Raw genomic sequence first — 11115 nt, 5'->3', positions numbered from 1 at the left:
TGGACACATTTATATTCCTTATTATTGCCTCTACATTTACCAATGATCACCAAATACCACATGTTTCTTTACTGTAAATGTTTATAGTATAACATGCACTGAAGCTTTTTATTTTTTAGATTTTTAAATTATAAATATTATTTCCATGTCAAAGAACCCAAATCCAGTAATGAACACGTTGCGGTAATGAAAATTTTCCCCTTAAATGTGGAAAAAACAACAAAATTGGTTTGTATGATGTCATTTGAAATCATGTGCAAAATAGTACATGAAGAGATGTTTGTAACTGTATGCTCCTTATTTTGATACTCTTACTTTGCTTTTACTTTTTTTATCAAAATGTTTCATGACACCTCGTAAGTCTAATTTCGCAAGAATCACCCAAGTGTAAAAATGTCAGTAGAAAAGCGACATGTTTTATCTGTTATCTTTCGAGTTTTTAAAACACTAAGTTTTGATGTTAAAGTCATTATTAAAATCACACTTTTAAAACAAGTTTAAGGTGCTCAATCTGCTGTAAAATCAGTGTTTACTTTTAGGCACATTTATAATTGTCTTCTCATTAATATTTACATATTATACAAATGACATCTTATATACAAAATTATAAGAATTATAAATATAAGGGTTGTGTTTTGGTGGATGTGCTGACTGGGCGGGCCTAAACCCAACCCTAGCACTATAATATGAGCCAGGGTAGTAACAATGCTTCCATCCTACCCTTGTGTTCCTAAGCTTAGCACGAAATCTTCCTGCTCCTCTGCATGGTGTTGCTTTCGTTTAACCTCAAATGCAAGTTGTTATTTTGTGGGTTCCAACTGGCCTGATGCCTGTTGGCTAATGCGAGATTGGTTTTTGGTATTTAGATGATGTCAAAATAAATTTCCCAACTTTCTCCCTCTGGGTATAATCTAGGTCAGTTTTCACACCACCCTTTGGCTTTGTATTGTTGGTCATTCTCCTGATAGCTGATTTTGGGTTTGTTTTGTGTCACAATATGGAAACATATTTAGTCAAAAGTTTCTTTTTAAAGTGTCACATCCCATAACATCCCAACTTTAGTTGTTTTGCACTCTTAATCGTAAACATTTAGAGGCACCACAACCTAAATGCACTAAAACCATGATAGAGGTTTTGGTCTGGTGTGGTTTCATCTTTTGTTATATTGTAATAAAGTCTTCTTTATAGGTTTTGTCAATGCAGTACAAACTTTTCATTTGGATTTAAACCCACAACCTTGTTGTTTCTAGTTGTATCTCACATATTCAAAAATGAAAGCTAAACTATCTAAGCACCAGCCAGACTGGGAGACCGGCTTTACCCAAATAAAACCAGTAAACCACCTTCAGCTCATTTAAGACGATTTGTCAGCAGTAATATTTTGTATAGAGCTCATTGTGTACCAGAGGAGGTCTTCTCCTGGCCTATGGCAGTGGAAGTACCTCTGACTCATACAGTATGTGGCATAAACCGGCAAAAGCAAATAATCCAGGAGAGACCTGCCCCCTGACTCATGTACATTTTTAAATACACCGAGTCAGAAGCGCCTAGAGAGACAATGCTACACTTCTTTCGGCCCGGGGTCAGTGAAGCCTGGCTCCCGGCCATCCTCACCGCTGGCCTGATGGGTTTATATATATTTACACTCCCTTGCTGTCGCTTGCATTCACTGCTGCCCTGTGCAGAATTATTAGAAATTGGGAAAACAAATTTTTGGTGGGTCTGTTTATAATGCAGAAACGGTGACTTTAGCTTCTAAAAGCGATGATGGACAGGTTCAGCTGAGTGAACGTAAAGTCTGCACATTATTGCTTGGTGTAATGAACAATATTTCGTAATATGTGACATCCAGGTTAAAGTCTCAATCTATTTATGAGATTAGAAGCATCAAAGTTTAATTTCAATCTTTGACATGATCTTACTCAGTCAATATTAAAGATATCAAGGTAATATTAAGAGTTCTTTATTATGTAGGATGATTTTATGTAGACAACAGTAAATCACAAAAAATATGAAGGGTCTCATATATGATCTTATTATTCTTGTAAAAATATAAAAATAGTTCTTAAGCAGACCCCTCCAGTTGAACTGAATTTTAAAGCTACAGGCTCTTGAGAAAGTGTGTCTTTGAACCTAAAATGAAATCCTGCTGATTCTGTGGCAAAGTATATTTGGCTCTGTGAGATGAAAGAAACCACAGCCTACCTTCAAAACTGGAGAAACACCTGGACTGGGCAGCAGTGGCTCCGGTGTGGAAAATCCCTGTCTGTTTATCTGCCAGACGGACTGCAGATTGTAAACAAAGACGGAGGGTATGAGATAGTGTCATGAAAAATTCGTTTTTTTTCCATAAAGGCCAAAAAAAATCAAGTCAGAAGGGCATAGAAAGTTGGTGACCAGATGTCCCTGCTGAAAAAAAAACAATAAAACCATTAAAGAAAATTCTAATGGTTTCCATTAAAATACCAATAGGAACCATTAGCTTTTACCATTAAAACCACTACACTATAGTGTGTTTTGGGCCATATTCCATTATACATACCAATACATACCATTAGAGACCAACAAAAACCAATACAGTGTCGTGTGTTTTGGGCCATATTCCATTAGAAACAATAACATACCCAATAAAACCAATAGAATTTCTGTTGTTTTTTAGCAGGGGTTCCCGTTTCCGAGGACAGTCCCGTTTTTTGGTGTTCGGTTCTCTATGAACTCACAACAATAAAGAGATGAAATCATTCAAAAAGATTTTGTCCTTGTAATCAAATTCATTGACAATAACAAATAAGATTTAAAGGATATTTTAACCATTGAACTATGACATGTTCCTACTTGTCATTTAAATCTGGTCACGGTTTATGTGAGTTAGATATAATTCGCAGCGAAATTTGTCAGCTAACAATTAGCAAAACTTTTTTTGTGTGTGTGAAAAATAAACATTTTGTATTGCTGTAAATGATAAAACATTTAATTACATTTGTAAATAATACATAACAGTTTACAATCACAACGCATTCTCGTTGTTTAACTTACCTGAATGCATTTTAATATGTAGGCTATACATTTATGTTTGTGTAATAAATGTATCAAAATACATAAAAATGCCGTTATTACATACGTATAATAAAATGCATGCACACATTACCATATTCGTGTTTAGAAAGCAGTGAATTAATTAATTAAGATGTATTTTTTGGTAAAGAGTTTTCCACGTTTATGTATAATGTCATATACTGACTCCTCGTGGGCTTTTTAAGAATAGCATCTTAATGGTCACGTGACTACATTCTGAAAACTTGGAATTTTACTTTCGTAGTTACGAGTTATTGCTTAAACTTCTTTATTTGTGACCCCCAAAAGAAAACGGTAAACCTTTCAGGACAACCATTTGAAAATATATATTTTTAAATAACATTTACCAAACTACTCATAGTTTTATACTTGCATTACTATAATGTGCATAACGTGTATTTTCTAGATGAAATACTAAGATGACATACTAAATGTACTAAAAATTATTATTATTAAGATGTTTTTTATGCATTAACCTAATGTAGTCTACTCATATTACACAAAACAATTTGAAAGATTTGTTGTTTCAAATACTACACATACTAGCATTACAAACGCAGCCAGGAAATTCTCTCATTGTGTTGACTCCACTCTGGTTGATTAGCAATGTTGTCCTGTGCTAAATGTTTTCTGTGTGCATATTAACATTTGCGATACAACAGTATCGATAAAAACGAAAAAAGCAGGTTCTACCGAGATTTGAACTCGGATCGCTGGATTCAAAGTCCAGAGTGCTAACCATTACACCATAGAACCACGTGCACGATAAATGGAATCTTGTCGTAATATTTCTTAAGGTCTGTGGGAAGATTTAGTTTTTCGTTCGAAAGTGGTAATCGCTACTTTGTTTGTGTCTAAATGAAAGTGGAAAATGAGCAGTTTTTTTTAAACAGAAATTAAATTTTGTATAAAAATACAGTGTAAATGTGATAACATTGTCCTCTCAACTGAGTTTAAATGGCAGCAATCGAGCAAGTCAACGATCTTCAATATCTGCCAATAAATACAAAATGTATATTTTGAACTATGACAAAATGTATATTTTGTTTTTTACGAAACGTTAAACGGAATTTAATATATCGCGAGAATAGCATAAACCCTCGCGATACCTGGGTAAAGTTAACATTACATTTGTAGCTACATTGTATTGTGTCCAGAATTCAAAATGTAAACATATTCTTGGACAAACTAAAGGCAAATTGTCAGGTTTGCACGCCCACCGTGAACATGTTCATAACACTGTATGCTACGCATCTTTTATGAATTTTAATATGTAGTTGATGTTTGCATTAACCTGTAGGGGGAGCTCGGAACACATATCGTGTATATATTCATTACAGTTAATATTAAAGGGATAGTTCACTTTAAAATGAAAATTCTGTCATCATTTACTCATCCTCATGTTGTTCTAAACCTGTATGAATTTATTTTTTCTGATGAACATATAAGAAGAAATTGAGAAATTATGGTAAACACACAGCAGATAGTGACCATTGACTTCCATAGTAGGTAAAAATATTTAAAAAGTATTGTAATAAATGATGAAGATAAATGATTTTGATAAATGATTGTAAGCACACAAGTTACATTACCCATTAAATTCCATCATATTTTCTTATTCCTACTATGGAAGTCAATGGTCACTACCTGCTGTGTGTTTACCATAATTTCTCAAAATAACTTCTTTTGTGTTCATCAGAAAAAAATAAATGTATACAGGTTTAGAACAACATGCGGAAGAGTAAATGATGACAGAATTTTAATTTTAATGTCAACTATCCCTTTAAGCTCAAACTATAAGCTCAACTAGAAAGCATATTCGACACGTTTTGTTGTTTTTATATTTAACATGATACAAAAGGAAATAAAATTGATTATTAAAATTGTAGCTAAATGTATATTACAGTTATTAGCAAAATATATTAATAAACAATCTGAGAAATCAAATATAATTTAAATTGGTTTATAAAATGCATTAATAAAAATAAAACAATAATATTAGGATCCATTTTGTCCTATTAAAGGGCAGATGATACCCATTGCCAATATGCCTATTGCCAATACGAGTCTTAAAAGAAGAAATGAACTGAAAGCAGCCAACAGCAGGGAAAATATCTGTGTTTTAAGACCTAAATCTCTGTATATGCAAATATACAGACTTGGTTCCAGCTCATTAGAAGGATGCTTTCTAGATTTCCGTTATATGTGTGGTATTCAAGCATCCTTTTTAGTCTATATGAATCATAAGCTTTTGGTTTCACCTAATTACCATTGGAGTAACTGATGCAGTGGAATTTCTGAATCTTGTGTTTTTGAGGTTTGATATTGCATGTGGGTGCTTTAATGATGGTGTGTGTGTGTGTGTATTTGTGTGTAGCTCCTGATGTGGGTCATTACCCTTCTCTCCCCCTGGGGAAACAGGAAAGAGGAGGAGGGATGGATGGATGGGGAGGTGAGGTGGGGGATGGAAAGGGGGGTTCCCAGGGGAGGAGAGTCCAATAAATCAGCCTGCCGTCTCTGCGCTGACATGAGACTTGTCTGCAAGGGGTGTGTTTGTGTGTAAAGTGTGTGCGTAGAGAGGCATCACAACAACAGCATAGCCTTGTCTAGCTGTCAGTCAACCTCATACTGGCCATGCAACATACTCGCACGCCTCCATTGGGAGGCCAGAGACCTTCATTATACCATCCATCGCCATCCATTCATTATTACTTCTCTGTAAATTCGGGCAGGAGGATACATCGGGTGGGCAGTTTTTTTGTTTTGTTTTATTTTGGAGTTTTTTTTTTTTTTGCTTGGCTTGTGCGTTTAGGCTTTTATTCACATTAATATTTATTCTATTGGCAGGTAATTGCCTAGCAAGGTCGGCGTCTTGTAGGTGCATTTATTGCAACACTAACTATGCAAATAGTCAAGTACCAAAATGAAACCTCAAGGGCCACACCAAAGCAAAAGTATGACCACAAATGCAAACGAATTCTCACTCTGACACTGAATTAGCAACTATTTCTGCTCTAAATATAGTACAGGATGTAAAGATACTGATGTCGGTGTGCAGCATGGTAAATTGTCTTTGTTGTGATTTATTTAAATTTAATCTTTTGCCAGATTTACCTGGCAGTAAATATGAATTTCTTTAAATGCTGTTTTTCCACTGTATTAAATGGTTTTGCAATGTATTGTATTACAATGTCAGTCAAGGTGCGCCATTAGATACTATCTTGTTTATACAGGTGCTGCAGCTCCCCCTTGTGTTTTTTAGAGAGATATGCAATCATTGCTGTGATTTAAAATCAGGTCAAACAATCGCAATGAGACGATTATTTAATAATTGTGACAGCCCTAAGAACAACGTGTATATTCTTCGAAATTAGGGATCGACCGATATGGATTTTTCAGTGCCAATGCCGATATCGATTTTTGTTTCATCAGCCTTAGCCGATGCCCGATACAGGCTGCTGTTTTTTTAACAAACATGCCTAACTAAAAACATTACCTGTGTCCATTTTGAGGACAAACACAGGGCACTGATGTATTTTAAGATATGTTCAAAAGAGATGTTATTAGTTTGGACAGTTCTTAGGTCGAGTTTTCGATGTTGTCATGAAAAAGTTGGTTGTTTTTAGACACATGACCTGCAATCTCTTGCGGCTTCCAGCACTATGTCTGTAAATAATACTATATCGGCCAGACGATATATCGGTGTATCTCTATTCGAAATATATCATTTTGTGTCCCACTGGAGACAACTAAATATCCAGTTCAGAAATTTTCCAGTAGCACAGGGCATAAACAAGTGCAATGCAATTGCATGGTCATATATGCTATATTTATTTAAAAACTCCCATTTTTTGTATGGTAAAGTTGAATATGCATTGATAAAATATTGTGTGAGCTGCATTTAGTTGACCATCTGAAAAGGGTTGACAAGTTTGAATGAATAAAATAAAACCATACAGATAAAAAATGTCTGTTGTTCTGGGGTTATCTAGGCTCAAAAGTATCAAAAGCTTTTTTGCCTTAACCGAAACATTGCTGTTGCTTGTAAACGTTTGTGAAATCTGAGCTTTAAAAAAGCTTTACTCTCTCTTCACACACACACACCAAACATCATCAGACGTCCTGCAGCATGACTCTATAATATGTCATTTTCTTATGACTTTTTCCTAGACATATGGACCACAGTGGCTGGAAGCAGACCGTCTCGTGCATTAAAATTCATGGGAAAATGGCAATAATGCCCCTCCTCCTTCAATCCCCTTACTACATCCTTTAAATCTGTATCTCTCTTTTAACCAGATCCCTCTATATTCCTCCTTTCCTCTATTTTCTCTCCTCCTCCGCATCCCTTCTTTGTGCATTTCAGCCCTGCTGCCAGGTAGTGATTTCTACAGTGGGAAAATTGCTTTTTCAATATCTGCCTCTCTAATTATGAGCCCAGCTAAAGGGGTCATGCCACTGGAATACTAATAAATGTCTCCTGCATTTTCTTCGCACTGCAAGGGAGTTTACATTTTACATTAGATGCGTCACAATGGTGCTCATTGTCTTACCTTGCAATTGTCTTGTCACATAAGTAAATCTGAAGATTTGTGCTGACTCAAATTCAGCAGATTCCTCGCTGCTCATCATGCCTTTGCGGGCATATTAAGATGTATTCCCTGACACGGTGCACAAGAGATTTGAATTAGGTCACACACACTGCTTCTTATTGCCCCGGGTGCCTGTTATCTTTATTGAAGAGTTGTTTCATGTAGATCAAAGATCAGAATGTCTGTGCATTTGAGGAATCATCAAATCGTGAGATATTTCATAAACAGATTGATGCTCCGAACAAAATGGTGCAATTTGCATAGGAAACAAACCCTCGATTTAAAACACAAGCCAGCTCATTGTGTGCGTCCTGAAACAATGCGACGTGATTTAAAAATAATAAAAACAAACAAAAAGCTGTTTTACATCACAAAGGGACTTGAATTTAAATCTCTCAGCGCGGGAACCGAAAGAGTTAAACGGTTTTCTTGCTAGTTCTCCTCAACGCTTGATTGACGTTGGGGTTCTATAATCGTGACGCAAACCTATCAGCAAACGGTCAGCGTAGCCCACGTGGGGCATTTCAGGCGCTGATTGGCTACCTCCGCCAATGTTGATTGTAGCTGGGTCAAACCCCACGTGGAGATTTCATTCAATCATTGTACAGTTAGCTGCGCCCTTATTTTTCAATCGAAAATCTCCAAGTCCTGTGCATGAAATTAGAGAATGTAAAGGATGTGAATAGGCTTTAAAAATGTGTATATATAGCCCACACGGGATTTTCTAAACATTAAAGAGGACAATAAAACAAAAGCCCTTATTTTAATCATTAAATATATACGTATACATGTGGATACATTTTTTTTGTCGCACCTTGCATCAAGTTGTTGTTTTTTTGCACATAATTTGCACAAAATAACCCATGCGTTTAAAGAGTCCCTCTTCCCACCACAGCCTAAAATGAATGTAACATGAGAATTTAACCCTTTCCTGGTTACCACAAGCCAAACCCCTTCTCTTGGCACGGGGGGGCATGCGTTTCACTTGAAGAAAACAACTCGCATGTCCCATTGAAAAACAGCTGAGGACCCGAAAGGAAGGAGCGGATGAAGAGAGAGCAGCAGACAAAAGAAGCCGCGGCTGCGTTGAGCGTCGCGTCTCGGGAGCAAGATTGCCGGCCAGCCACTTCGTTTCTTTTTTATTTTCATCAGTAAAGCACATCAAGGGCGGGGGAGCTGTGAAGGCCGAGCGCGTGCATTCTGATATTTCGAGGTGCGTCGCGTCGAGGGACTCCATACAGCATCTTATATTGCGCGTTAAAGCAGAACAAAGGGAGTCTTGCGCGAGGAATGAGCGAGGCGAGCCTGGCGCCGCTGAAACAGGGCCAAATGTTCTTCTGAGACGCGCAAACTCTTCTGAAACAACATTTAAGCGAGCCTGGAAGAGACCCGAACCGCAACAAACCCGTTATTTACAATGTTTCCTCAGAATCGAACACCGGTAAGTTGCTTACACACTCCATGCATATCTGCTTGGTGCGCAATGCGTTTCAATGTATTTCACGTTTAAAATGAAGGTTGTTTACACTCTTTGTCTAAACATATTTTGGGTAAGCGTTCACGTGGATTGTATAACTGTAGTTGGTCGAGTAGTGGGAGTAAAGCATGACTGGATTAAACCAAGCTAATGTTACACTGAATTAGGATGGGTTAATTCATATATTATCCATCGGTTACGATTAATCGGTATTATTAATTAATCGGTCACACGAATCGACACTGGATTAATGGAATATGTTGCTTTAGGTAAAGTTTGTAATTATTTACAACGTAACCTTCAATGGTAACACTTCCCTTGCTGTTGTTGTTGACCCCCTTTCTGCACTGGGTATAGCTGTTTTGGCCAAATGTCTGGACTTGTTTTGAATTTTACTGTGTTTGGAGTTGTAAGTGTCTGTGCACTGCCTTTTCATCCTTTTTATATTTGTGTTATGAATTCTTACAGTCTTGCTCTGTCATTGAACTTCTGTACTCTACCTTTCTTGCTAGGTCACCTTTACATCGACCTGGTTTTGGTCTTCACCAAAACGCATGATAAACTTATTAACCTGTTAAAAAAGGTTTAAACTATCCTTCCTGAGATTTCCCTACAGTCATCATCCACCCCTCCCCCATCACCCCCCACCTTCTCTAAGAATGCTTTGACATTCATTTCCTAAGGGATGGAAATTAGATTCCACTGGGGTGTGCAATTTCATGATCTGAAGGAGGTGCACGATACATTGGTCAAGTATTTGGGGTTTTCGCCCTTTATAGCTGTACTCTACACTGAGCAGGTTGCTTGTCGTATATGTCTTCAGTAAACGTGATTGGTCCAACCAGTTTTCCCAGGATAGAGATTTTGGTAGGTCAAAACGGTTTTTGGCTTGAAGAGCTCAATGGCCCAAAACATGAATTGGTGGTTGGGCAGTGAAAATGTTGTGTTTTGGCCAGGACTATGTCAGAAGCTTTTCGAAGACCACACCACTACATGCTTTCTTAATGTGGAAATAAATCTTCCATCACGTTCCAAGTAATAGGTTTAAGTTTGTAGTCATTATCTTTACATAAACATCTTAATGGCTTTGGCTGAGTAGTCCTATAATACCGTGCGTGGGTAGATTCAAACGAGAAGAGACTTAATACTGCCTAATCTTTAAAATAAGTAAAATATCTCCTGTTGTAGAAAACACGCACATTACTCAATGTGAGAGCAAGGTTATTATAGCTAAACTGGGTTAAAATAAGCAGTTTAATAGAAAAATATGTTATTGTTGTGGTTATATTTTGGCGGCTTTATTCAACAAACTGTTCACTTTCCCTCTCATCAAGTACAATAATTTTTCATGCTTATTAGCCAGGAGATCGTTTAAAGTGCTTTAGACAATGAATGCAGAAGTGGTTGTTGTACACAATTTGACTTTTGACTAATAGGGACACCCATACCAGTATTTGATGTGTTTATGTAAGGTCTTTTTTGTTTTTTACAAAAAACTATTTGTTTGCACCTGCTAATTGCTACACAAGTAATTTGAACTACCACTAAATAGCTATTCAACTTTAAGACCTCAATTTTGAAAAAATCTGTAAATCGACTTTGCATGACGAATGTCAGAAAATTGGGTATGTTGCAAATCACTTAAATTTTAATTGCCCAGTTGAAGCACTCAGCAATCCCTACAGTTTACCTACTGACACCTGAGATGATCTTTGACAGTTAGGGTGTCCCCCACAGAAGTGCACCTTTTATCCTTCCTATGTGAGGTATTTATCAATATACCTCCTCCTGTGACCTTCCCATGCCCCCAGCCTTTTCCTTCCAGGGAAATCCGAGGGAAGTCAAGGGATTGCTTATTCCAGCCATGGCACATGTCTTGGCACCTTCAGCTATGAACAGAAGCATTCGGTGCCAGCTTTAGAAAAGTCATTGGAAGAAAGTGCAGAATTTCTTAAAACAGAAAGAACAAAC

At 36.9% G+C, this 11115-nt stretch overlaps 1 protein-coding gene and 1 non-coding gene across 5 annotated transcripts in view; one reads left to right on the top strand and one right to left on the bottom strand.

The window, feature by feature from the left end:
- Window positions 1–3759: 3759 nt before the first annotated feature.
- On the bottom strand, window positions 3760–3831 carry trnaq-uug (transfer RNA glutamine (anticodon UUG)). Its single transcript has one exon. It is a non-coding gene; the product is annotated as a tRNA-Gln (tRNA).
- Window positions 3832–8547: 4716 nt separating this feature from the next.
- The window catches only part of tle2a (TLE family member 2, transcriptional corepressor a), a 39372-nt gene continuing 36804 nt past the window's right edge, over window positions 8548–11115 (top strand). For 3 of the 4 annotated variants that reach the window (XM_055217844.2, XM_055217842.2, XM_055217841.2), the window contains exon 1: window positions 8549–9108. In XM_055217844.2, coding sequence (XP_055073819.2) covers window positions 9085–9108 — 24 coding nt within the window. In that variant the 5' untranslated portion in view covers window positions 8549–9084. Of the gene's footprint in view, window positions 9109–11115 lie in introns of all 4 variants that reach the window. The other variant, XM_055217843.2, reaches the window with a different exon arrangement.

The sequence above is a fragment of the Misgurnus anguillicaudatus genome, chromosome 23 (genome assembly GCF_027580225.2).
Source record: "Misgurnus anguillicaudatus chromosome 23, ASM2758022v2, whole genome shotgun sequence".
Classification (NCBI taxonomy): Eukaryota; Metazoa; Chordata; class Actinopteri; order Cypriniformes; family Cobitidae; genus Misgurnus; species Misgurnus anguillicaudatus.
The sequence above is the reverse complement of the archived record's forward strand: the minus strand, read 5'-3'. Positions and strand labels throughout refer to the sequence as shown.